We start from the raw sequence: 27794 nt of genomic DNA, 5'->3' as shown, positions 1-27794 counted from the left end.
ACCCTTTATTAGTCTCGCAATGGAGAAATTCCCAATTCACAGCAGCAAAGTTATGAAAGGAAGAAGTAGAACAACAAAATATAGGAGCTGCTGGAAAGGCAGCCACTCTCGTGGCGCCATTTTGAAGTCAAAATAACAAAAATAACGCAACACAAAACATAGGACACAGACAGTCGTGCATTCTTCACCACTTTTCTGCATACAGGTTGTTGTCAGAAGCAGTTCTAGATGAAAGAGGAGAGGATCAAAGTGTTTTCACCAGTGGATCAGAGACGTCATGCTGAAAATGTGCACACGTCTGCTACAAGCTAAGTTTTGAAAGCAAACACGAAGCTGTAGCGTCCATTGACGAAAAGAGATTAGTTCGCTTCTCCTGTCCCACGTAATCCGCTTCAAACTCCAAGCCGCGACTCCCAGTTCCAAATCCGCATCGGCGCTCCGCGCTAACGCTCCTTTCTTCTCATCGTCGGCTCCTCAAGACTTACATCCATCCAGCCGCAGACCGTTCAACAGCACCGATCTCTCCGCTGAACAAAGCGGGGCTGTGAAAAATGCTGCCCATTACAGGCGCAAGACACAAGCGCCCCGGGACTGTCCAGCAACGACAGTCAAATGGCGACGACATTCCTCCCAGGCAAAAACAGTGCTGGTATACCCATTCATAGAGGATAAAGAATATATGCTTGTGTGTACTGTTATATTTTCTGCTTAAAGGGTTCTAAAATCGCAACTATCCATGCAAATGTTGCCAGTAGCTTTTTTCAGTCTAGACCAGCGGGCCTTCAAGGCATTGATGTATATCGTTTGTGACACCAGTTCTGGAACTTTTCTGAAACAGCTCGTATCACTATTTGCCGGCACTGAGCAGAAAATAAATGCCATCTTGGGACCGCTGCATTAAAGGCTGTCATTGTTCCACATTTTCTCCTCATGGTTAACATCTCTCTAACTCCCATTTGAAATTCCATCAGCTCGTGGCGTCAAAAACCTGAAACTGTGTTAGGATGGGATGGCAGGTTGGAACCAAGAGAAGCAAAATAGATCAATACTTAATTTTCTAGCCAAGAGATATGTTCAGGTGCTAATCGGGAGAGAGTGGAAAAGATGACATGCGGAATAGCAAGCAGCTGTCAGCGGTAGCACTAGTTTTTTTTTTTATATAGCAGACGATCCATCACTCTACAGATGGGAGGATTTGCTCAAAAGACACTTGTCCCGGTGAGAATTTTCCACAACACTCCACATAATGTCTTCCTCCCATACTGATGCAAAGGAGAATTTAAAAAAAAAAAAAGTGCGCCAAAAGGTTATTCAAGGTTATTCCGGCCGGGTAGCGAGCTAATCAAGCTGTCCGGCCGCCGCTCGGGGATGCGCGCGTGCTCATGGCTCACGCGCGCGGCCCGAACGCAAGCAGACAAGACGCCCCCTGCTTCTTCCAGTCAAGTTAGAGTCCCACACGGACACACGAGTGCATATGCAGCTCCCCCAAAGTGGGAATTAATTAATACTGACACCGCAGCCAGTGGTGTGTGTGCGCTGCTGTGGAGCGAGGAGCACGAGTGGTCATTAAATATTATGCAAGGCCTATACCCACACAGTGAAGCCAATCTCCCTCTCAATGTCACCTAGAAAATCTTAAGAAGCCCTCAATTATCTTATTCGCCGGAGCTTATGGGCGCTAATGAAGGAAGCATGCAGAGGAAATTAGCTTCAGCGCAGGAAATGGGGAAAAATGGGTACAGATTTTATGGAAGAACGGCTAAAGAGCGGCGTCGGCGTTCTTCCGCTCTCTCGTCACAGTTTGCGTCGTGGTTTGGAGAACGAGAATTTGTAGAGCTCAAGTGGAGGTGATGCAGCATCCCCATGGCAACGGCGGAGACGCTGTTGTCCTAACATCAAAGTCGCTGTGAGCCACTCGTATGCTGCCGGGGATGGCCTTCAATGGATTGAAGTTTCCTCCTCAGCCTCTCGCTCCTGCAAGCAGGCAGCCGCAGTCTTGAGCAAAGTGACGTGATGGTTATAATTGGCTGCCCTCTGCCACAAATCGGATCACACAACCAACGGTGGAAGTGCTCCGGCCATTGCCCTTAATCCCCCTCTTCCAAAAAATCACAGACAAGAGGGAGCAACAGTCACACAAAAGTGGTTGCAAGTTGGTATTTGAGTTCCACCAAGCGCAAAAAGATTGGAAAATGAACATGAAGAGTCAAGAATTCATTGTGCCCCCCCCCTCACCCCCCTGAGCCAGCTTGTGTACATCACGCCGATGAGATCTTTGCACCTGTGAGCAATTGACTTGAAATTGCACAGACCAGTCAGACAATCCATCGACCCTCCATTCCGCAGCAGGGGTCACGCTTGACGGGGTCTTTTATTACCTCAAATTAGGCTTGTGCATGCATGCGTGTGTGTGTGTGTGTGTCCCTCAGAGGAGAGCATTCATCTCTTTGTCCATTTGTTGCTCTCGTCCCGTTAATTGACTTATTTGGCCCTGCAGCGGGTTGTTTGGACAGAGCGCGCTGCCTTGGGCAACCGCACGAATAACTTCTTCTGCACATTAGTTACAAATGACCAATGCGGGTTGAGGTCAGAGGACAGGAAATCAGCATTACAATAAATGATGAGTTTACAGTGTTGAAACTAAAAGCACGATTGGAATGTAGCTTTGCTTCGCAAACCCCTTGTTTGACATTCCCAAATATGGACATTCTTGAGGGCATTCTGAATGCGTGTAATGATAAATTGTCCGCAGAAAATGCCTGTCCAACTTCAACAAAATAGCAGTGCTAGCCATCAGAAGCTAGCCTTAAACAAGCCAACAGTAGCCACAGCTGCTAGGTTGGTGGCGCTACTTAAAATGTGTTGTTACTGTAACATGGAATGTTACGAAATGCAGGCTGGGGTCAGAGAACCGCAAATAAATAAGCAGTCCAATAAATTGGGAGTTTACAGTTTCAAAACTGCGAGCAAGACTTGAATGTAGCCTCACTTCGCCATTCATGAAGGCATTATGAAAGTATGCAGTGACAAATTGTCACAGAAAAAGCAAATTGAGCTTCAACATAATAGCGGTTCGCGTACTGTAAACAAGCCAAACTTAGCCACGGTTGCTACTAGCGTGACGTATTCGTAATGTACTGTGACTATACACTGACTGTATAGAGTTTGATTATTTTGGGGGGGCACTTCCAATCAATTAAAAACAACAACAACAAAAAAGAGGTGATAAGCATACCTGTCAAGATGAAATGATGCTAATTCCATGTCGCTTGTGAATCCTTGCAGCGGTTCGCAATCAATATTTATTTAACCTGACTAAAACTAATTGAAATGAAATACATGCTACTCACCAGAGATGGTTGTTAGTCACGGACATCCTCCTGTGCTCCATAGAGATAGATAGTTTTGGGTAGTCACTACTTGCTGCTACGCCGGAAGTGCATTTAATAAAAAAAATATTCCTTTCTTGGGTTAAAACGAGCACAGATTGTCCACTCAATCTTGAAAAGCCTGCCATGGAACTTGTTGGGTCTTTTTTTTGTTCTGTTTTTTTTAAGACTCAGTATTTATCTTTGTGAATACGTGCCATCTCCACCTTTAAACCAGGACGACTTTCTAAAGTAATTTGATCTATTCCTATTCCCTTTCAGGGGGTTTTTGTTTTGTTTTGTTTTGGTTTTTTTTGTGGCTTTGCAATCCATTGCACCTGGTGCAAGCCGGCCTCGCCCATTTTTGTTGCATTAGCGAATCAGTAGCCTGCTGCTCTGCTCACCCGCCTCCGATCATTTGTCACTTCAAGTGAGCACCACCGCTGGCCCACTGGGCCAGTGGTTAGCGCATCGACCTCACAGTGCAGGGGTTGTGGGTTTGATCCCAGCTCCGGGATCATGCAAACTCTGTGTGGAGTTTGCATGTTCTCCCGGGCCTGTGTGGGTTTTCTTTGGGTAATCCAGGTTACCTCCCACATTCCAAAAACATGCATGACAGTGTAAATCACAGCTCCTTTAGGTGAACTTTAAATCTATAGATTGATAGACAGACATGAAGTGGAGCTGCGGGGCAGTGCGGGGTCAACTGCTCAAAATAGATTTCAAGCGTCCCGCAGCTCATTTGCAACGATAGAGTGACACTGACGATAGCGATGGGAAAAAAAAAAAAAAAAAAAAAACAGAACACAGTCGCAAGGCCTGTAGTCGCAGTGTGTCATTTGGGGCTGCACTCCTTCTCACATTGCCGCTTGGAATGCGATCAGCTCATTAAATGGCCTCCGTTTTCAATAAATGCCTCCGCTCAACTGGTCACTTCTTTAGCTACACATGCAACTGACACCGTGAAAGAGATATTTATCTGAAAATATGTTGTTTTTTATTGTGTTTATGCTGCAATGCATGAGGGGAGGAGTGTGGATCTGAGCTTCACTGTGTTTGTGCTGGATGTTGAGCCAATGAGCCGACGCAGAGGTGGAAGGTGCGCATGCTCGGGGCTGATGGCAGCTGACAGAAGCATGGAGGTCAGCGTCAGACAGAAAGAACTCCTCTCCCCTGCTTATCTCGCTTTTCCTCGATGATAGCAAATCATAGTCCCGACTCAACTCAAGCGTAAGGAAGAAGACGCCTGAAAGCTGAACGTTGTCTTCATTTGGTACACAAACTCTCTCTTTCTCTCTCTCTCTCCTCTGACTTGAGGGGGGCGGAGCAGGGGGGTTGCGCTGCCCTTTAGAAAGGCAAACTTGTAATCTGATAATTAACAATCTGCTAAATTTCTCATAAGGAAAACAATGATGAGAAATGTCTGCCTCATGCCTGGGAGTCGGATGACCTTTTGCTGAGGCTGAGATGGCAGGCGAGGCGACTCACTTAGAAGCATTTAATTAGCTCCGCTCACGGCTGTGGTGTGCCGCCAACGAGCGGCGGTGGGAGATGCGGGAGGAGATAGCGGCGGAGAAGAGGAGGAGGAGAGCCATCGCTGAAAAGTCTACGTTTGGTCCCTCAAACTCTCCTGCCAGAGTGGGATTATTGGAAAGTGACAGGCAGGCACTCTTTATCGTCATAGTAACAAACTGTACTTATTATTAGCTTAGCATAGATAGATCGCTAGATAGCTAGCCAGATAGCTAGCTAGTTAGCTAGCTGAATAGATAGATAGATAGATAGATAGATAGATAGATAGATAGATAGATAGATAGATAGATAGATAGATAGATAGATAGATAGATAGATAGATAGATAGATAGATAGATAGATAGATAGACAATCTCATTCACTGACTCCCACGTCACTCACCACCTTGTAAAGCTTCAAGCGGGCAAAAATAATACTTGCGCCTGGCATGCATATTTTGTTTTGGTACAATGCGAATTGATTTTATTGTGTGATTACTCGAATGACGGAGAGAATAACCTATGCTCGCAAATTTGATCACGCCAACACTCGTGTGAAGTGTTCGTAAGAATTATGGGAAATGTTATCTGGAGTGCAGGGAGGGTTGTAAAGCATTAAAATACGTAGAAATAATTAGGTAAATATATATTTGCTACTTCCTGAATTTAATAAACGATTCACTACTAAATAATGGCTGACCGCTTAAATTAGATGGGCTCTAGATTCTTTATTTGTACTGAAGCTTTACCAGGCTCATTTCACTTGTCTAAACAATCCATAAAAGGCCACAAGAGTTGACCGAACAATCAGGCGTGTCGACGAACATCATGAAATTGCCACATTTCTCCATCGTGACGGACAAGCATGGAATGTTACGTCGGCACCGGGAGGGTTAATGGCGGCATTTGTATGCAAATATGTGTTTAAGTGCGTCTGCCCTTGTGGGAAGGTTTAATGAAGGAAGCGAGCTCAGGCAGTAGGTGACATTCAGTGACTGCGTAACCTCGGCGGATAGCTTCCCTGACGCCATTTGTGAATGTTAATTGCTTTTCAGCCCTCCTTGTTCTCCACCCTTGCCCAAGTCGCACCAAATGTGGCAATCTTGTCGCCGCAAAGTTGCACCCCAAAATGTTGCGTGACTGTCGATTTGAATGGAATTTTAAAAAAAGGGTGCAGGTTCTCAAATTAGTCAAGTGTCTATTGGTAAAAACGTCTCGTTTTCCCATTTGCACATTTCCCTTTTTTCGAGGCTCGAAGAGGGAAGAGCACTGCCCGATTAGCATATCCGATTGAACAGAGAACTAATCCGTCCAAATATAATTTAGGACGAGGGGATCCGGCATGAAAGGCGACAACCTTGAGTGCGCGAATTTGGATGAGGTGAGATGAATGAAGAAATGTCTGCGATAGACATCTCTTCCATTTCAAGCAGCCGCTTTGAATTGAGCTAATCCGACAAAGTGCGCAAATGAAAACCTTGTCGCTTATGAAAAATCTTAAATAATATTTAAAAACACACGTACACACACACACACACACAGATGTAGGCCTTTTGATTTGGCTGTGGAAGGAAATTTGCCTAAATCAAAGAGATTAGCACCAAGAGATATGGATTATGTTTGACTTTCATGCTCAGTCAGTCTCTTTTCCTCCCCATCAGGATGTTCAGAACGCGCAGTTTCACACTGGAAATGCAGATAAGAGGCACATGGCGCGCGGTCAAATCTACCTGCGATCTGAATTCGGCTCGCGAGCGCTTTGTATTTCTCAGGCCTATTAGACGGATTCACATTTGCAAATGACACACTTTGGATGGCGTCAACCTCATCGCCCGTTTACGGCCGATTACAGCTCCAAAGCAGCGCTGCGTTTGGCGTCTTTGCTCGGGAATTCGGCGATGGCATCTCGCCGTTCGTGAGTGGCCGGAGGTGGCAATAAACCATTTATGATTGTTGTGAGTGCGCGTTAGCGGGAGAGAGGCCATTTAGTGCGGGAATGATGTTTAATGGCCTCTGCTAAGTGGACAACATTGCTTCGTCGGCTTCATCGCTATCAGCTGTTACAGCTAACACCCTCTGTGCTTTTATTAGGCTTCGCAGGCACTCTCTTGGCCATCGCCGAGCAAAAGCCATATAAATGCTAACAAAAGGCCATTGATTTTGTTTTTCTTTGCGTGCGTGTGCGCGCGTGATACATCAATCTCATTAACTTGTCGCGTCCAGGGCAAATGCCGCCATCCAAATGGCCTCCTGTGCAAAATAACGCCACGTCGTGAACGCCGCTGTCCATGATATGCAATCATTCGAGCCGATTACGACACTAAAGCAAGACCCTCGTAAACAATGCGAGGGGAAATGGGAAGAACACGCTCTGCAGCGTTAAAAACAAACGATCCCGCCGGTTGAGATCAGGAAACCTCTTAAAAGAAGTTGATTTCAAGAATGCTACTATGTCCTTAGCCTAATAGCATAATTGCCGAAGTATTTTTTTCACCCAGAAAACAGGGGGGGGGGGGGGGGGACAATTAATTTAGCCTTTTGCGGATTACCATGACCTGGCTGACAGATAATTCAGAGAGACATAAACACACACGCACACACACATTCACATGCACATAATTTTTCGACAGCACATAAGCATATGCAGTGTTGATATTCTGATAGTAAGTTATTTTTAACTTGGGCAATTGTGCTATGACCTTCACAATATCCTACTTCTTCTAAAATCTGTTTCTGGTTCTTTCTGGGAAGTCAGCAACACACGCACACACACACACACACAAATGGAATGAAATTCAATGTATTGGCACTTCACTTATCAGTGATAACCCATCCAAGGGACGTAAAAAAAAAAGGACAGAGGGAGACAGAATAGAGAAGCCTGACGAAGGAACAAACAGTGCCTTGTTTATCCCCAGACAAAAAGAAGGAAAGGAAGGGGGGGAAAGCAAGTCCCAAAGCATGCTTCTGTAAATGAGGGGCACAGTCTCCAAAACAAGGAGAGGTGTAGTGTTGGGTTTTTAAAACATACCATTTATTAATGCTTTTAACACTTTCAACAAATACAGACACGTCTCTGTCCCACGACGTGCCTTCTCTTCTGCCGTTCGATTCGAGAGGCGTTCAAAGACCGCCTCCGAAAACGTAAATTAACGATACCTTTAATGACACTATGAAAATCGATAACACTGCACCAAAACAGAAAATCCGGCGGAGAAATCACAAAATAAATCCTAAGGGGGTTGTTTGTGAACACACAACAAAGGAATAAATAACATAGATTCTGAAATAGTCCGGTCTCCAACACCTATAAACAAAAACGATTCAACTACTTGCACGTGTGAGAGGGGAGGCGCTCTCGGGCACGGGTAGAAGTAGCAGCCCGGAAACACTGTTCAGTGACTGAAGCCTTTCACGGCACGCCGCACCTCCTCAGCACACCTTGAGTGTCACCGGGGGAAGCTGAGGGCTTGCCCAGAGGCGCCATCAAGAAAAATGTGAAATGGATTTCTGCTGACATCAAGGTGGGTAAATCATATCAATTTGGGCGGGGAATTTGCAAAGCATTGCGGAGATAGAAGGTGTCGTCATGGAGTTTGTCTGGAGATCTTTGTACACGTGGTTTGGATACTCTGGCAACCAAACCAGGCAGGCTGTTAATCAATCTGTCAATTCATACCAAAACACCTCTTTTTGATTTCATCTTTTTTTTTTTTAAATAAAAACCAGACTGAGCGATTGGCCCGCATATCTGCTAATTCCATCCAACTATCTGTCCTCATGTGGCAATGCTATCACTGTTGCGCCACTGCTAATCACTTAGCCAGGACTTGATCAATCTTCCCCTGTTTTTATTTTTTTGTTTGTGTCACAACATCTAATTGGTCACATTGCTTTGCGATAGTTCAGAGAAAGTTCTCAAAGAAGGACCAAATCGCATAGAGTCAGTTAGCAAGCTACATCGCTTCGGAGCACAAAGCGTATCTCACAGTGGCGTTTGTTTTTGGGCAGAAAGACAAATCTGGGAAAAGGGATTTGCTGGTTTCCATCTTCTTGTTTCGCTCTTCCAAAGTCAGAAGGTATTATTTGCAATATTATCTTTCAGCTTGTTTATTTCAGTGGAGTGACTTGAAGATGGCCGGACTTTCAGTGCAAGTCACCGGAGGTTTTCCCTCATCGTGTTTCGCTCTGTGATAAGGTCAGTGGAGCTATGAAAGCAAAACAAAACAAACCGGAATCTTGACCCCCCCCCCCCCCCCCCCCGAACACTAAAAGCATGTCATGTATTCAAGTTACAAAAACAAAACAACAAAAAAAAAGTCTCTGCTAAAAGATTTCCGGCCATTTAAAATGCTACGCGAAACCACGTTGCTAGGCTTCTTTGGAGCAATAATTAGTGTTTTGATGAGGGTTTAATCAAGCCTACTTTCCCCACGAAGTGTCAAGTGTTGACACGTGGATAAAATTCAGTGCTGTCGTCTACACTTTGCAGGGTGTCGTGGCTGAATTAAGGCGTTAATTAGAATAATGGCGCGTGCGTTTCATGTCCACTTTACCACATCTGACTGTGCCGCACTAGTGAACGGTATCGCAAGTGCCTCAACACCTTTTGTATCCTATCAGCCAACGCGGATTTTCAGCTGCCACAGTTTTGTCATGAAGAATGTGAGGGGAGAAGACAAGGGAGGTATTATTTATTAATAGTCAGACTCCCCAAAGCTCTGTAAAACATCTTGTTGAGCTCCCCGAGGTGGGCGCCGCGCTTCAAAGCAATTAAAAGCAAGGCTGCGAGCGGAGGGAGGCGGCGAGTGAAAGAGACACAAGACCTGGGGTCCATTCTCGCTTTATTACAGGTTGAAGAAAACCTGAGGATAATCGAATGCCTGTCTGGAGGCTTTAAAAAAAAAAAAGGAAATGTCCGTACTTGCGAGTTGCAGAGAAGTGATCAGTCAGTCTCTGGCCTGAACTTGGTCAGGTTTGTGACATTTTCACGACTACAAAGAGGACACAAAATCACTTCTTCATTTCATCGTATGCTTCAAGTCATTGTCCATCTGCGCTGTGAAGCGCCACCTGAGGAGTCCTAAAGCACTTGGCTGAATGTAAACAGATAATAAAAGTGTTTGGTCCCCGGGATTCCTGTGATGCACTTTATTTCGGAGTCAGACAGTTCTCCCTCTAGTGTCTCCAGTTGGTCCAAAGCGCTGCTTCTCGCTCCCTAACTGGAGCTCGTAGGAGGGAGCACATAACTCAGATTCCGGCCTCCCCGCACATCTTCGAGTTCATTTTAAGATTCTTTTATTTGTATCAAAATCTTTGAACGGTCTCACTCCACCTACAAGTCACGTCGAGTTTTCTACTTTTGGAGCCACTGTTCCAGAATGCGTCCCATCATTTCTTACCCTCTGCTCAGTTCCAGTCAACTTCTTGATAAGGCGCCATGAAGCAGGGTTGCGCTTGAGTAAAGCAGCAATTGCTGTTGTGTATGGAGGCATCTTAGGAGGCCTTTATAAAAGGTAGGTTTTACATGCCTTTCAGACGCTTTCTCATAAAAACCTGATGGAGGTTGGTGAGTAATCCTGGATTATGGCCTTGTAAAAACCCCAATGTCCTTCTCTGACCACAACAATATGAGCGTCTATCAATGGAGTGTGTCTCAGCCCCTAGTAGGGTCCATCCTTCCATTTTTCCTCTTCTCTTCCTGCCATTCCTCATGTTTGACGAGTAGGGCCTTTTGGATAACACCTGAGTTTGCCCAACGCCTTGAAATTGAGCCATGACGAGGCGTCTTTTAGTTCCGCTGCTTGTCCGTGGCTGCCGCCTGTCAAGGTGGGCTATGCGGATGCACGCAGAGTTCTTCTGTTGCTTTTGTACGTGAATACAGACGATGTTGTCAAAACGGCCCAAATCCTGAACGTTCAAGCCGGGCCTGTCATTGTAAGTCGCTTTTTTGTAAAGATGCAAGACGCACGTGTGCCAAATGCTGATCCTCACAGGTCTCGTTTTGAATGCCTTTATCGAATTTGTAATTGAAGGTCACATTGGGATGAATGCCAGTGCGGAATTTTATAAACTGTCATTTTAGAGAGCAAGTACGGATGCGATCTGTGCCGCCTGTTTGTGTGCATTTGTTTGATTGCATTGGAAGCTGTTAGTTTCATCTGCATTGGGAGGTGACTGTACATTCGACTGGTCCCCTGGCATGAACTGGCACAGCTCAACATTGCCACCAAGTGGTCAGGCATAGTCATGAACTCTTTTGGGCCGGCTCCCCCATCAAACAGTTGTTGCTTCGTTTGGGTGCTGAAAATGTGCTGATCAATATGAACCAACGCGCCATTCACGTGTTTTATTGACAATATCTGCAGCAAGAATGGTCTTCACGATAAAGAAGCGTGGCAAATGTGCTTGTAATAGTTCACCTCCATCTGTTCAGCGGGCAAACGACATCTTTGCCGAAGTGCATTTACGCCATAATCTTTCCTCACAATCAAAGTCTCAGCGAAAGGCAGCTGACAATGTGGGGCCTTATTTCCATTCTGCTGTCATCAGGGCACAATTAGCCCTCACGCTATTCAATTTCCTTGATTTCAGTTTTTTTTTCTTGCAGGATCAATATCACTCTGCAGGCTATGAATGGCAGTGGTGCGAGGAGGGCCTTGAAGCAGGTTCAAGGGGGGGGGGCTATCAATCAACCAGCTAAAAGGAGATGCTGGTTGCTGATGCTGTAGTAAGAGGTGCCGCACACTTACAAGTGCAAAGGATATCAATCAAACAGAGTATCGGGTCAGCGAGGCAGCTTTACAACATTCCTTCGCTTGTTGGTCTTCACCGTATCGTCCCCTATGGAGGTGAAGACATCGTGTGTGTGTATAAAAATTGAGTGCTTGGAGAAAAACAACAACCTGTGCTTCAGCTCATTTTGACATCAGCATTCCTTTTTACTTGCGTGCACGAACAGGCAGTGGACAAGCACTGTTGCACAGACAAGGAGAGCAACAAAAAAATTGGACTTCTTATTAGACTGAAGCAGTTGCAGTGGAAGATACATGAACAGAAATACTCATTACAAACATTCTTCATCAAGGCAGCAGCAGCAGCAGCTTTCAAAGCTATTCACGCAGGAAACGGCATACCAGATGTTCGCAATATGGCACTCGCTGCCTGCAAGCGCCTCTCTGCGGGAAAACAAAATACGCTCCTTTTCGAGATTCGTTTGTGTGTGCGTGTGTGTGTGTGTTTGTGCACGCGGTTCCGGCAGAAAATGATCATTTGACGTGCAACAAGAAAAACACAGCAACATACAAGTTGCGTCAAAAGTGGTTCTCAGTGAATGTTTTAATTTTGTTTGTTTTGTTTGTATCTGCAAGGAGGTGAATCACTGTGCCGCTAATAGCACGGGGAAGCCACATGACAAGTATAACATTGTTCATGGACCACACACCGGACCGAGCCCCAACGCAGACATTTTGCACTCACATTCCACAAACAGTAACCGACCAGCATGTTGTTGGTGGCCAGTGGAGTGCCATTGCAAGTGTTGCAGGAGCAGTATGCCGCCACTGGGTGGCAGCAGTCAATGTTTTCCTGTGACTTCTCTTTGAGCTGGAAGGCAACTGAAAGCTTCCGAAATTCAAGATGTCTGCAAAGGGGTGAGAAAGGTAATCCTATTTAAGAGTGTTGTCAAATGTGAAAGGTAGTACAGTGATGCAAATCTTTGAGCCTAAAATAAGAAATAGAAGAAGCGAAATGGAAAAGGGGTAGAAGAAGAAGAGAAGCACAACGGAATAATATGGAGTCATGTGGAATGAAATGGAAGCTAATGGAATGGTATTGAAAAGTATGAAATGGTATTGGCGAAATTTGTGCAATATCTTGAATGTGGAATTTGGGGGGGGGGGGGGGGATGCATACGAATTTGGGGAATGTTGAAAATCATTCCCGAGGCGAATAGAATGAGCTAAACATTTTGGATTGCAATTATGGAATATGTTGTGTTGAATGCATCATTGGGAACTAGAGGGGGTTGTTTTGGAATGAAAAATGGGGAATTGTGAGAAAACTATGAATATTTAGAATGAGAAAAATAATAGCCCACACGGCATTTTTTTTATCTTTTTTTTTTAGAATTTGATAAAGTTGGAAGGGTGAGAATCGGTCGAGAAATGTAGAAGAAGCACGTCAAAGTGAGGAGGGTAAATAGAATGACGTTTAAAGGTGTAGAACAGGGGTCGGCAACCCAAAATGTTGAAAGAGCCATAAATCACAAAAAAAACAAAAAACAAATATGTCTGGAGCCGCAAAAAAAATTTAAAAAGCCTTCGATAAAACTTACAATGAAGGAAACACATGCTGTATGTATGTAGGAGACTGGACTGTCTCAGAATTGTTTGTTATTCATTCCTTTGTTGTGTGTTCACAAACGCCCTCATAGAATTTATTTTGTAATTCCCTCGCTTGATTTTTTTTGTTTTGGTGCATTATTTTCGCTTTTCTTAGAGTCAGTGAAGTAATCATTAATTCCCATTTTTCTGAGGCTGTCTTTGAACGCCTCTTGAGTCGAACGAGAAGAGAGAAGGCACGGAGTCGGACCTGTGTTAGTCGAGACTGTTAAAAGCATAAATAAAGTGTACGTTTTAAAAAAACCAACACTACAGCTCTCCATTTTCGGAGCTGAAACATGTATCTATATCGATTTGAGCTATATTAGCTTATTATCAAAATCTTTTTCCATTTTCCAAATTTTTTATAAAGCTCCAGGGAGCCACTAGATGTCGCTAAAGAGCCGAATGCGGCTCTGGAGCCGCGTGTTGCCGACCACCGGTGTAGAAGAACAGATGTGCTTCCAGCGGTTTTATAAAACGTACAACACTGCAGTTTTTGTGTGAAGCGTGCCTTTAAAAAGGGGCCAGCCCTAGCGAGTGATGTCCGGACCCTGACTCCTTAAGTGACATTGGGTGAGTTCTTCTCCATGCTCCTTGCCAGTGATTTCATTCTGCATTTGACATTTTCTCGAGTTCAATCAAACAAGAGTGACGTCGTCTTCTCACCTGTTATAGGTGAACATCAAATATGCCTTCTTCCACTCCCTCTAAATCCTCCTCTGCAATTACTGGATAAAGCAAAGAAGACACAGCAGAGACATAAGGTTGGTTGGGGTGTCACATTTGAAAAACAAAAAAAAAGCAATGAATTGTGGGGCTTTTGTGTGTTTATCTTGTCACTTTGTTGCGGTGGGCCAGCAGCGGCGCTTAACCCGCCGACATAAAAGCCGCCAGCTGGCGGATGCCGGCGGCAGCGCAACACTTTGTCTGGCGTCGGATGAAAAAAAAAAAAAAAAAAATGTTGCGTCTGTGTGTTGGTGGAATCACCGCAGCAGGCCAATTACATTTCTATTGCAAATGAATCTCCATTGTTTTTAGGACTATATCTTCCAAATGCACCATATGCTAAGAGGGAGACTAAAGCGCTGTGGGTGGCTGTTGGCGATATGACATGAAAGGGCCGCGACGCAGTAGACGAATTCCACTTAAGCCGGGCAAGATCTCTCCCGTAAGGGTGATGGTTCCGCTCGTGGCTTCATTTGAATAAGCTCAAGGCGCCCTGAAGCCTTTCCCCGACGTCGTGTCTCGTCGCCGTTTGGGACTGAGGTTGTGACGGAGGACCGGTTGTCGAGTCATGTGACTCCAGTCCCCCAATCGTTGCCTCTTACCCGAAATCGTCTGGACTCGGCTTTGTGGTCAACCGAAACAGGGCGAGAGCTTACCGGCGTTCTGGAGGTTAGTTGGAGGGTTGGCAGGTGGCGGGAAGCTGTAGGATCTGGCCTGGAGAGCAGGCGGCGTCTCGTGACTGATGCTCTTGGCTCTCTTCCGGCACTCGACGGCCAGGCGGCCGCGGCAGGCCTTGTGGCAGTTGACCCCGCAGGCTGAGTCCGGAGAACGGTGAGGGGCGGGGTGGAGAGAGAGGTGTCAGACAGTGGGACAGGAAGTTTCTGCGACACGCCATGCAGACGCAAGGGCGCTCAAATTAGGGCCAGGCAACAACTCTACAAAGTAGGGGGCGGGGGGGAGTCTGAACGACGGGGATGGACATTTTTGAACATGTCTTTCATGTGTGAACTGGAAATCATGATTTATTTATTTTTTTTGTAAAGAATCATTTGGACTTTGCGTTGACAGCTGAAGGTAACAAGAGAAGCCTTCACGGCACAAGAGCATATTCATTACAGTTATCTCCCTGCAGATGACGCAGAAGAGCTCTGATTGCAGGCAAACGACGAAAATTGTGACAAATGGCTGTTTGGCTTCTCTGATTAACGTCGTCTTGCCTCATTGAGACACCAGGCAGTGCCTGTGGGCGTGATTGTGGATATTTGTCAGTCTGAGTTCGCTCTTGGCTTCTGAATTGAACGAGTGACTTACCTTTACACTTGTAGCCCTGCTTGTAGAAGCCCCATATCTTCAAAAAAGAAGAAAACAAAGACAAAGATTCAGAGTTGACAATCCCTCCCGAAGATGAGTCATGTGCGATTATGTGTGGACTTTGAAATCTTGAAATAATTTGAAGCGAGGCTTTTGAAATGGTGAAAAATCAAGCCCTTCTCTCCGCTCTCAAACAACGCCCTGATCAACGCTCAACTGTCAATCAAATATCGCCACTGCGACTTGAAGAAAACGGATGCTACTTTGTCGAGCCTCTTTTTCGCCACAAAATGTTTGTATCTGCTTGAAGTCGCTGGTGACTTAAGTATATATGGAATATTTGCTTTCCTTTTCTGTGAGAAGCGCTCACTCAGGGGGGACAACGAGGCGCTCCAAAATGCCAGCGGACTATCTGAAGTGAAGATGCATGCACGGGGGGGTAGGCATAGGTAATGTCATGTATTTTGGGAGGCGAGGGAGGATTGATATTTTAGCCACACCCAAAAAAAAACAAAAAAAAAAGAAAAATAGTCAAGGCTCCAATGTCGAATTTAGGCCCAGAGGATTTTGGGGAACAGAGAGCCCATGGCCAGCAGCATGAGAAAAAAGCTCGGTGGGAGAGTTGGAGGACGGAGGCGGACGACATCAAGAGGGATGCCGGAGGGGAGGTGTCGGGGCGCACGGCGGGGGGGGGGCATGAAAGCGAGATCACACGCGACCACTGCAACATCTGAGGAGGCAGAAAATACCCTGACCTCTTCAACACACTTTGACAACAAACGCACACACACGTCAACACACACAGCGGGCAACAAAGTGAGGGGAGGGTGGACTCTGCCCACGCTCGCTGACCTTTCGTGTCTCTGCAACCCGTCGGAGAACACCATTTTTATTTTTGGGATGAATATCTCGCGGTGAAAATTCCTCACAGCACTTGCGCAATAACAAATAAATAGATAAATAGGTCGTTTCGCCGCAGATGCCTTTTATCTTTTCCTCCCAGGGACAACAGCGAAGTGCCGTTTTGTCCCTCGGCTTCCGGAATTGTCTGCTGCGGCGTGCGTCATGCAGACAAGACGATAAGAAACGTTCTCCTCGATTGCTTCAGCTCACCAGCTGCGCTGTTCATTTCCTCGGCGCGTATATTTCGGCGGTGTCGGGCTGCATTGCCGCATGACACGGCACGCATCAACGCTAAAAAGTGGTTGCACGTGACGTGATGTCATACTTATCGGCGTTTGACCGAATTGAACGCACGGAAGGCGGATGTGCCGCTGACTTGTGTCCTTATCTCGGCCCGCTTTTGTTTTGAGAGCCACGGTCGCCTTCGGGCTTCTGCATGCCGAATCCAAAATATGCCCTTTAAGAAGACAATTAGCCCACTCACATCCATGGCAAATGTCAATGGCCGCACACACACACACACACACACACAATTATCTTTCTTTCCCGGGTTATGGCTGCGGATGCGAATAATTGGCCGTGAGCTGACCTAGCAGCCGATGAGTCTTTGCAGCTCTGTTGCTGCAGTATGAGCCAAAATGGAGAGCAATGAACTCAAAAGCAGAACAGAAGCTGCAAAAGATCGAAAGCGCTCCATAGTGAGGCGTCAGCGAGTCGTTTTGGGATCAAGAAGAAAAGCTTACAAAGCCGGCGCAGTGCTCGCAGAAGGTGGGCTTGACGTAGGTGGCCTCGGCAAAGGTGTGGATGAAGCCCATCTTGCAGTTGAGGAGCGAGCTGGCCCTCGTGAAGTACTCGATCATCTCCTCTCGGCTGATTTTGCCGTCCCTGTGGACGGAGGTGCACGGACGCCGCTCGGATTAGCGCACCTCGGGTTCCATCTACGACCTTGAGAACCGACGAATGGCCCTCACTGATTCTTGTCCAGTTCTCCGAACTTGCTGAGGTAGGGAAAGTTGTTCCTGATGGCCTCAAACTCATCCCTGGATATGTGGCCGTCGCCGTCCGTGTCGAAGTTCTTGAAGACGGACTGCGTGGCGCGCGAGGATTTTAGGCGTTGATTAACCAGGCGAGGAAGAGAAGTTATTTGTGATTTGGGAATACCTCCACCATCTTCTCGATGTGCTTCTTGATGAGTGTTGGGTCCGCGTTGGGCTTCACCGATACCGCCCACTCATCGATCACGGCGGACTTGGCGTCGGGAGCTGGAGCGGGGTTGGAGCTCTGCTGCAAAACGTCGGTATTACTTTTGCACACGGAGCGTCATTTCACAGCGCCGTTGCTTACCGCTGACTTGCGAGGTTCCCTCTGCAAAGACATCTGGTAGATCTCTTCCTCTGTGTGGTACTGGTCCAGAGATACCTACGCGCATCTCTGCCGATTAGAACCCGATCAAGGCGGGTTGCGGCGTTTTACGGCCCGCGTCCCGCACCTCCGGCACCCACCGTCAACAGGTTCAGCAGATCCGTGTTGGCGTCCACGTTGGGCGGTGTGTTCTGTATCATCGCCAGTTCCTGCAGGATGACGTAGAGCTGTTGGGTTTTGGCCAGGTTGACCCGCGTCTTCCCCTTGTCGGTCCAATCCGGCAGTGCCACGTGCACGGCGATCAGATCCTTCAGGTGCACACCCAGGATGGGAAATCGGAAGCCGGAGCTTTCAGAGAAGCGCTTGCGGTACTGGCTGTAGTTGCCGCATGACGTCACCAGCTCGATGAGGCTGTTGAAAACCTGCAAAGCGGGCATCGCTATGACCTCATTCGATGCCGAGGACCATTTTTCATGTTTTTCACGTGGTAGGGTAAAGAAGGGTCTGAAAATGGCTGGCACTGAATAATTTCAAAGTGCCCACAGACATCTGAGAAAACATTACCCAATCCAGTGAACGGCGATCAAACAAGCAGCAAAGCAAATCTCTGGCGCTTGGGTGAGGCGCACCTTGTTGGTTTCGGCGCTGATGTGCGCCTGCGTGTCCTTGAGGCGTGAGATGGAGCTGTTGCTGAGGCCTCCCACCACCGCCATCAGAGTGTTGAAGTTCTGCAGCTGCAGGAGTTTCTGTTGAGAAGCGCCAAGTCAACAACGGTTGGGTCTACCTTCTTCAAGAAGGGATATTAAAGGAGTACAGTAATCCCTCGTTTATCGCGGTTAATGGGGACCAAAACCACCCGCGATAAACGAAAATCCGCGAAGTAGCGACCACTTAACTTTTTTTTTTTAATTGCTCCACGTGGGCCTTTGCGCTTGAGCAGAGCGCACTAACACACACACACACACACACACACACACACACACGCACACACAGGCCAGCATCCCACAGCGTGCAGCAGACGTGTTTATGATTTGTCAATTAAGGATGATTAGACAATTAAGGATGGAAGAGACCTGCTTTTGTTCTTATAAGCCTCCTCTCTCTCTCTGTCTCTCTCTCTCTCTCTCTCAGACACACACACACACACATATACACTCGCGCGCACACACTGGCAGCATCGTAAAAAAACATTTAGACACTGACTAAAGATCAAAGAGTAACCCACCTAGATAAGACAGAAAGAAGATGCACAGCCAATCAATCCAATCTGCTTCTCGCGGTCATTTGCGGACTTTTTGCGGACTTCCCAAAAAATATTATATATATATATATATATATATTTTTTTTTTTTTTTATGAATATGTTTGAAAAAATCCGAGATGCACCAAAGCCGCGATAAACGAACCACGAAATAGCTAAGGATCACTGTAATTAGGAGCAGAAAGGGCGACATCCACAAAAAAAAAAAAAAAAACGTTGAAACGACTTGTGAATGGTCCTCTGCAGGGACGCGCGATGCCCTTCAGCTTGCGTGACGTCACCCCGCAGAAATCGATCCGGTCGCAGCTGTGTCGGAGGGCCGCCTGAGGGGGATCGACTCATTCAGGTCGCCCGTTTGCAATCAACTGTGAAACTGCGCTTGTTGAGCAACAACTCAAACGTGGCCATCTCATGGACCGCTGATCCATTTGTGGGAGACTGGATTCGCCTTGCAGCGATGGCAAAATGCACTCCCGATTGGAGCCTGCGTTCTTTCCGCACCAAATTAAATGAGTTGCCGCGTGCCCTTCATATGCAACACGACATGGGGGGAGCGGGACTCTGAGAAATTGTTCAGGCTGTCATCATTGCCCTTCGTGCTGCCTCCAGTTCAAAATTAAAATCCGCTCCAACTTCATTTTAGTCCCAGCATGAGCGCCGCCAAACGCGGTAGGCCGTTTCAACTGGAAGGCTGTTAACAGACTGTGGGATCCCTCAGGGTCTTCCGCATTGCGGTTCCGTAACATCATTAACGTCAAGAGGGAGCAGACGTCCGAATCAGATGACGAGACCAAACAAAATGATAGCATCAGCTGGAGCAAGATCAGTTACAGCGAAGCGAAGGGATGGCTCTGCGCTGAAAGGATGAACGGGTTTCATCTTCCAGGGAGAGCCATAAAAGGCAGCAGCGTGGAAAGGTTGCCGATGGCTAAGATGATTTCGCATGTGCGCACGGAAAGAAAATGTCGAATAAAAGAACTCATGGATGGACGGAGCCAAAGACGGACCTGCGCGACTCGGATAAAGTGCGAGATGACCAAGGCTCTCTGAGGCGCCGTGGGCTTGCTGAGCACCATGAGCTGGATCCACTGGGAGACGCTGTTGAAGAGCGTGATGAAGCGCTCCAGCACGGGGTTGTCCACCGTGCAGCCGTGCATCACAAAGCTGTGGTAATCCTGAAACTAAAAAAAAAACAACGGCCGCCATCGGAATCGGTCCGCGCCGAATGGCGGAATCCTACCTCGAGCAGTTGGGGCCTACTCACCAGAATCTTGCAGAAGGATTTGTACTCCAAGTAGGTCAGGTGCTCGGCCAGTTCACAGGAGTCAAGGTGGTCGAAGAGCAAGGACATTTTTCTCTTTTTGGAGACGGACGGGACACGCTGAGTCACCTGACGCTTCCATTCGTAGGACGGCCTGAGGGCAACCGCAAAGATTTCGTGCAAGGACGATACATAGCAAGTAAAACGAGATACAGAGCGGCCGGAGGAGATACAGAGCACAAATGCCGCTTTCAACATCTGCTCCAAACTTCGCCGTAAGGGCCACGAAAGGGCCGCTGAGGTCGCGCCAACAATTTTACGAGCTTTACGAGCCAAGAACAATAAAAGAAAAGCGACGGCCGGGCGGAGAGCCTTCGGGGGGCGCTTACACGCTCTCGATGTCAATGAGATGGCTCTGGCGCTCGTTGCCCTCCGTGCTGAGGAGGTCCTTAAAGCCCTTCATCTGCTCGGCCAGCTCCGGGTTCAGGTTGAACTCGGCAGGAAACTCTGAGATCCAATACCTGGCGAGCGTAAACATCGTGCGACTCTTTTGCAAAGACTGCCAGTCATGTGAATGAAAGACTTACTGGACAAGGTGGCATATTCTGCTGCGACGCTCCGCCGTGCAGCCCTCCTCTTGAGATCTGGCAAAAGTGTCAAGGGGAAACCTTCTACCATGAAAGCTTTTGAGCTTTCTCCATTTTTTTTTTTTGATACCCACTTCAATCAAAACGGAGGATACTTGTGCACCAACTTGGCAGCCATGTCAGTCGACGGGATATACCAAGGGTGCATCATAAGGAACATGCGCACCAGGGAAGGGTCCACCAACGCCCCATTCTCATCTAAAAAAAATTAAAAATAAAAAGACCCCAATGGCATATTTTGCATGTTGACAGCAAAGATTGTCAATAAAGAAATGGCTAAAACGACAAACCAAAGGCTTGGATGCACGCCTCCACCAAGTCGTCCACTGTGGTGGACTGCTCACACGTGGCGGGCTCCATAACTGTCCTCCGTCTCGGTTCCTTCCCAGATAGCTCACGTGCCGTCTCACGCTGTACACAAAAAGAGTTTCGATAACTTCGGTGGTGTGCTTTTCATGATTTTTTTTTCCCATTGGTTTTGATTAGTTTTCAGAGCAGTTGAGTTTTTTGTTTTTCAAAAACCTCAAGCTCAACCCGTATTGTTTTGTGTTTTTTGTTATTGTAAAGTGTCCTTGGGTGTCTTTAAAGGCGCTTATAAATACAATGTATTATTATTATTATTATAAAAACCCCTTTGCTTTAGTTTGAGTATTAGTTTTAGGTTTTTTTTCTTAAACATACGGAGTATTTGTAGAGTGTGAGATAAAAAAGGTCACATATTATTGTGTAGATAAAGTAAACCACAGTTCTCAAGATACTTGCTTCTTTTGTACGGACGTAGAGCAAAATGCAATGTGTGTCGAAGGAGATGTTCTGTTTTTTTTGTTTGTTTTATAAACAGGTTTGAGTTCGTTTTTGGGGGGGGGGGGGGTTGCCTTTTTGTTTTTATTTTATTTTGCTTTTTTTTCAATGTAGTTCTTCCGTTAATTTCTATTAATTATAATCAACTCATTCAATCCAAGCCATTTTCACTGGAGCAACCCCCTCAATCCCAGCGTTTTACTGGATTTGGACTGATCTTGCCAGGCCCACAAAATATTTGGTTTGAATGCTATGTAAACATGGAGCCTACCAAAATAAAGTTTGGACTCTCTTCTTTCAGCAGAAAAAAAAGGTGTTTCTATATTTTTCCATTCTTCAGCAATCGGCATTACAAAATGGCTAAGTTTCATGAAAATGGCGATTCCTGGGCAAAAAAAACGGAGAAAAAGAGCTTTTTGTAAAAGCATGCATTTCAAGCACGTGAGGCACCACTGCCACCTACTGGTCGCTTTGTTTTACATGATTTACAATGCAAACGGCTTATTCTCATTCACAGATTGCATCAGACCCTCCTCCTCTCTATAACGCAAAAAAAAAAAAAAGACTTAGACGTACAAGTACGTCCTTGGTAGGCGGGTCCTAATTTTAAAAAGACGTACAAGTACGTCTTGTGGAATGAAAGCGTTAACCTTGGTCGTGCGGCCACTTCTGCAACGTTAACCTAACTGTGGCTCGTCGGTCAAAAGTGATAGCCACCAGAGCCAATGATGGGAAACCACAGTCGATTATCTTGTTGCTCCAACGCAGCTGTGGTATGCAACACAAGTCATCATACATCATATTAGCAAACGTGCACAATACTATGTTGCAACATGTACAGGTATCTTCAAGGGGAGGGAACCATGGCAACCACAGTGTCAACCCTGAATATACATTCTTTGTCTTTGTGAGGTGTGGGTGCAACGACACCCCCTGGCCTCTACACGTGGGTGCGCGCGTGGAGCGATGAAAGAGTCCGCTGTGCCGTCTCTGCTGCAAAGCGGTGGGCGGACACACTCAATTACAGGCTTCATTGGCTCCCGGCCTCGCCTCTGCGGGCAAATCATTGTAAGGAAGAGCCTTTTGTCCTATAAGAGACAATAAACTCATTTACGCCATGGAACCATTTAATGGACCCCGACATAGCTGATTATATCTTTTGAAAGTCACTTACGTATACGGCGGTACCTCTACTTCCGAACGTCTCCTCATACGAAATGGTCAAGTTACGAAATGCCTCAACAGGAAAATATTGCCCCTTGTTACGAAAGAAATTTCAAGATACGAAAGGTAAAAATACCGTATGGCCGCTCCTCGCAGCTCCGAGTTTCCTGAACGCAACATACTTCTAGCTGCTCCGCCATTGGCTATTCCCGAGCATCTTCCTGGCATCCCATTGGCTAAGAGGGACCTCTACCGTGTGTGTCTATGTGTGTAGATAAATCGATGTGTGTCTATGCGGCGTCCTCGTCATTCGCCGCTTCGGCCATGAGGCGTTACGATAGTTTTAATTTTTCGTAAATGTAAATCACCCAGGGAAAAAAAGTGTTCACCAGTCGGGCGATCGCTCACTACGCTGATGTTTGCCATTTTCGAAAGATTGTTACAAGCCGACAAAAGCAAACATCCTTGGATCAGTTCTCTACAAAACGCCAGGCAAAAACCACTTCCGAGAGAGAACATGAACTAAAGAGGGCAAAAAAAACACCATCATTTTTATTCTTTGTTTTATACATTATGCAGAACTCTCATTTGTTGTGCAATCGTCTAATTGTAACAAGTACGTGTATTTGTTATATATCTTGGTGTATTTTTATACGTCTGAATTTTAGGGGGGCTTGGAACGGATTAGGGCATTTACATGGAAAACGCGTCCCTACTTAAAACATTTTCAAGTTGAGAAATTTCTTCCGGAACCAATTAATTTCTTAAGTAGAGGTACCACTGTACTGACTTTGCAGGTCAGTAAAACCAATCACTGACATTTATTATAATGGAAAACATGGAGTGTCCCGATATATATTGGTGGTGTTGTCAAAAACACAAGGCGGCAAAGTGTCAGTCTCTCAGGTCAGTTCATTGCTGCAACGGCGGATGGGAGCTGAAAATTGATGTCATTTACACAGAACAAACCGTCCTGAAAATGAGCGCACTCCACAATCTCCTTTTGCTCTTTGTCTCCACGAGGCGTTTCGCGCATTTCCCCTCAGTCGCGTTCCCTCGGTTGTGCCAGGTTGCGCACACCGGGGGACCTTTTGTGTCATGCGCGGTTGCCTGGCGATGGCAAGTCAAGCCCTTCGATCCAAGAGCGGCGGGTTGGGGAGTAAGGGCAGCTCGACGGGCCCGTTCTGGCTGTGCGCCATCTGCGACGTGGCTGCAAAATGTCACGTCACCCCTCGGTTTGCTGGCTTTTCTTCCCCCGAAATACTTTTTGACCAGTTTGTATTCTCTTTTCTAAAGAGACCAACAAATGACTTCCTAGCTCCACGAGATAGATCGAAACTCACATTGATTGATGACCCATAATGGGCTCATTTCCTCGAGATTATGCTCATGTGTGCAGCTACTGATTTGCCTCAACCCCCTCTGGGCCGCCCCCTCGAATTCAGATGTTGATCTGGTCGCCGGTGTTGGATGACGAAGACATTCTGGATGGCGTCAAAAGGCAGGCCTGGCCTGTTGAGTGACGCGGACGTCAGCAAATGAGGACGTATCAAGAGCTGGCTATTTACGGGCTTTAGCTTTCGCCGCTGTGCGTGCATAGCGGCGGTGTCAGTTGAGGCTGTAAACGGGTCAGCGAGACCATGCGTGTGCTGACTGTCATTTTTATGGCGGTCTACAATTCATTCTAACTAGCGGTGGCGGGCTATATTCAGTGAACATCTGATGTTTACTCAACCGGAGACTTTAACTCAACTCAGCCCAACTGTATTTATGGAGCACTTTAAAACAACCGCCGCGGTTTCCAAAAATGAGTTTTAAGACGAGCTTTAAAGATGGGGGGGGGGGGGGGGGGGCTTGCCGAACGTTCAGCGGGAGGTCATTCCAAAGGGAGGGACCGGCAACGGAAAAGGCTTGATCCCCTCTGAGCCTGTGCTTAGTTCTTGGTACTTCTAACAATGTCTGGTCCGCAGAGCTGAGGCGCCGGGCAGGGGCGGAGGAGCTCAGAGAGGTAAGGTGGAGCGAGGCCACCTCAAGATTTCAAAACAAATAACAGGATCTTGAAAAGAACTCGAAAAGGCGCTCCCTCTAACGAGTACCAGTCAAGGGGCGAGCAGCAGCATTCGGGACCAACTGGAGACGCTTCATGGAGGACTGGCTGAGTCCAAAGTAAAGTGCATTACAGTCATCCAGCCGAGATGTGACGAAGGCATGAATGACTGTTTCAAAGTGCTCTTGAGAAAGGAGAGGCTTTCCTTCGAGCGTGCGACGCAAAATGTCGCGCACGCCTCCAAATCCAAAGTGTGAAAGCCTGCGACAATGCGCCGCTAACAATGGGTCACTGTGTCAGGTTCTGCGACGCTTTTGTTTTCCGCTTCCTGCTCAAACGTCTGTCGTTTGGCCAGATGTGACCGCTTGCTCCACAACAAACACAGGAAAGGTGCGTCCGTGTGTGTGTGTTGACACACTTAGAATGGATGCAATGTAAAGACTTGCGTTCTCACTTCCTCTTTTTGATCACACAACTTCCTTTGTGAAAGCCTGACTGCACCGGGAGTAGAAGAACGAAGATGAAATGTGCGATTGCACCTAAGTTTATTTATTTTTTTGGACTCCGTTGAAGGTTTCAGTCATCTTCTGCTTGCTTGGCAATGCCGAATCCATCCAAGTCACTTCCTGTTTCTGCTGGCATCCACAAATTCCACATACAGATATTCGTCGTTGCCTTTTTTTTTTTGGGACAGCCATTAAGAGTTATGGATCCCAAGTGAATTGCAAAGCGGGCCGGTGGCGGCTTTGCTTATCTTAGTTCCTCTGTTTCCTTGCTTTTTTTTTTTTTTTTGCTTGGATAAGCTCTTCACGCGGAGAGATAAATCTCTGAATGAGCCGGGAAGTGTTCTTTTGAATGTGGCTTGCTCATCTACTGCTCCAGTTTTACGTTTATCTGCATGTAACAGGCGAAGAAACTGTTGAGCCGCACTTCATTTCCTGCTCGCAGTGAAAAACAAAACTTGCATTTTGCATTTTGGGGTGCAGGCTAAAGCAGTCATCTATGTTGGAACAACTTTGAAATATAACGTTTGAACGTTTATGGCAACGACCGGCCTAGCGTAGCACGGCAAAGCCAATTTCCAGCAAAACTTGAAATATTTGGTTGAATCTGTTTGTTGCCTCGAGTCCACCCACTCGAGTTTTTTTTTCCTTTTTTAACAGTGCTGCAGTTTTTTGGGTGGGGTTTGAATTCTGAGTTTCACTTCACCCGACCCACCTGCATACCGCCTGAAAATTCATTTCAGCTCCGTTTGAGTTCCTGTTTATGTTCTCGAACCTTATTAACTGAGCCGACCACAAACCTCAGAACTGCCAGCCATCGTACTTTCACATCAGTCGCACTTTTGTGACTTCACTGAACTCGGGCTGCGTGATTCTATCCGTCCAGCAATTAGGCACATCCTTCTTAACCACAGCTTGATTTTATAGCTCCCCGAGTTCCACCTCACCCGCTTTCCTCGTTTCCCTCGTCTTGTTAACGGTGAGGAGGCGGAGTGCCTTGATAAAGCGATTCCAGAGCCTGTTGACGAAAGGCGGACTGAAAGGAAAAGGTCCCATAAGGTCAAGGAATGAGCTGATTGTGTCTTATGTCCGCCTTCCATCCTTTCTTCCTCCTCCTCTAATATTTTCTGGCATCAGGCATCCGCGCTTCAACAGTGGAGCCAATTAGGCGCCCGGGCGCCTGATAAGTGCAACGTGGACGCAGGTGGAGGCGGAGGAGGTGAGCCGCAAGACGATGTTCATGTCAAGGGTGGCCTGCACTGCAGCATTTGACGGGAGGAAGACGAACAGAAGATTGGAGACGCCGCTTCAGCTATATTGTGATCTCGCAGATGGAAATGCTTCATGAAATCAATTTGGGATTGATTCATTCATTTTTGTCAGTACACAAACGGTATGATGGTATCCGTCCTCGTGAACCACCGTCCAAAATAGGAGCATCTGGTTTACAAAATGGCAGAAAAGGGTCTTGCCCCCCCCCCCCTCTGTAGTCATGCCTCCTGACATCTGCTAAGACTTTAAGGCTGCAGATTAGTGCCTAAATCCGTCTGCTCTGACTCCAAAAAACAAACACGCATACATTTGCGAGTTGCAACTGAAGTCATCATCAGGCCTGGCACCCAAATATGTTTTCAGATCCCCACTGGGCCAAGACACCTGCAGCCTGCTTCACGGAGCCGTCATGGGGGTGCAGGCAAGTGGTGCCGAAGAAGTTACAAGGGAGTTCCCTAACACGTCCAAATCACTTTTACAAACTATGTCTATTTTCGGGCCAGGCATTCCTCCATTTTCTCGTGTATGCATGGAATGGCAATGTTTTTTGTTTGTTTTTAGCACCAACTGTGCTTGTGCGAATCAGTGGCAACCGACACACCAATCGGCTGTTGAGATAAAAGTAACGAGACTGGTTGCTGAATGAACCGTTCGGTTTCTTCATTCGGCACCATATCAGGTGCCGATTGATAACCCCCCAATTTCTTCCCACTCTAACTGACGCGGCAGCTTCAGTTGAGTAAATCGCCGTACAAACACGTCACGTCGCGGTTACAGCCAAAAAGTGCTATTGAGGAATAAGAAAAGCGACTGTGCACATTTCTTACCTTTACAGGAGAACGGTTCCCGTGCCCTTCCCATGCAACTGGAACACTGGTGCCCACTGTGAAGTGAGGAGGGACATTAGCTCCCCCTATCAAAACAAACCAAAAAAAAAAAACCGATGGTCTAAACGGCGCTCGAAATGAGAACTTATCAGAAGTCCCAGCAACGTGTGTTTTGCAATTGCCAACGCTGATACGTTTCCATTTGACTGCCTGTTATCCCTTGGTGCTAAAACAGCGACTTCTCACGAGGATGCGTGTCGGTCGTTACAGTCATCTGGTCAGCATGCCAGGTGCTCTCTTCCAGCTGCGTGAGACTCGCACTGCAGCTCCGCAGTCCCGCCTCTTGGTGGCGTCACGGAGACACCCCGCGTTGAGCGGCCGCTGCGTGCTCGGGCGTCACGTGCCGCTGTCAAGCTCATCAACTGATTATACATGAATAACAATACC

At 46.8% G+C, this 27794-nt stretch overlaps 1 protein-coding gene across 7 annotated transcripts; it reads right to left on the bottom strand.

Moving 5' to 3' along the window:
• LOC147209323 (RAS guanyl-releasing protein 2-like) lies at positions 1–27696 on the bottom strand. 7 transcript variants are annotated; one of them, XM_086105109.1, is made up of 17 exons: positions 27348–27696; positions 21024–21144; positions 20829–20931; positions 20674–20730; positions 20476–20607; positions 20090–20240; positions 19833–20006; positions 18195–18311; positions 17706–17987; positions 17548–17622; positions 17365–17487; positions 17175–17290; positions 16947–17088; positions 15301–15337; positions 14646–14804; positions 13930–13991; positions 1–224 (listed from the first exon to the last, which is right to left on the bottom strand). In XM_086105109.1, the coding sequence occupies exons 2-16, from the start codon at positions 21091–21093 to the stop codon at positions 13933–13935; spliced, it is 1797 nt and encodes a 598-aa protein (XP_085961235.1). In that variant the 5' UTR covers positions 21094–21144; positions 27348–27696; the 3' UTR covers positions 1–224; positions 13930–13932. The 7 variants fall into 7 exon arrangements, with proteins under 7 accessions (XP_085961235.1, XP_085961233.1, XP_085961236.1 ...); XM_086105107.1 differs by lacking the exon at positions 1–224 and adding an exon at positions 231–1974; XM_086105110.1 differs by lacking the exon at positions 1–224 and adding an exon at positions 235–542.
• Positions 27697–27794: the final 98 nt, after the last annotated feature.

This window comes from Hippocampus guttulatus, chromosome 2, assembly GCF_054856545.1.
Source record: "Hippocampus guttulatus isolate MCC_2025c chromosome 2, RoL_Hgut_1.0, whole genome shotgun sequence".
Classification (NCBI taxonomy): Eukaryota; Metazoa; Chordata; class Actinopteri; order Syngnathiformes; family Syngnathidae; genus Hippocampus; species Hippocampus guttulatus.
Note: the sequence above shows the minus strand (reverse complement) of the source record. Positions and strands in the feature narration are given on the sequence as shown.

Coding starts and splice junctions, on each gene's coding strand:
- LOC147209323 (XM_086105109.1), bottom strand. CDS start 21,093: ATGGAGCCCGCCACGTGTGAGCAGTCCACCACAGTGGACGACTTGGTG. Junction 17,089..17,174: donor GGAGAACTGGACAAGAATCA/GTGAGGGCCATT, acceptor CTCCGTCCACAG/GGACGGCAAAATCAGCCGAG. Junction 13,992..14,645: donor AACTAACCTCCAGAACGCCG/GTAAGCTCTCGC, acceptor TGCTTTATCCAG/TAATTGCAGAGGAGGATTTA.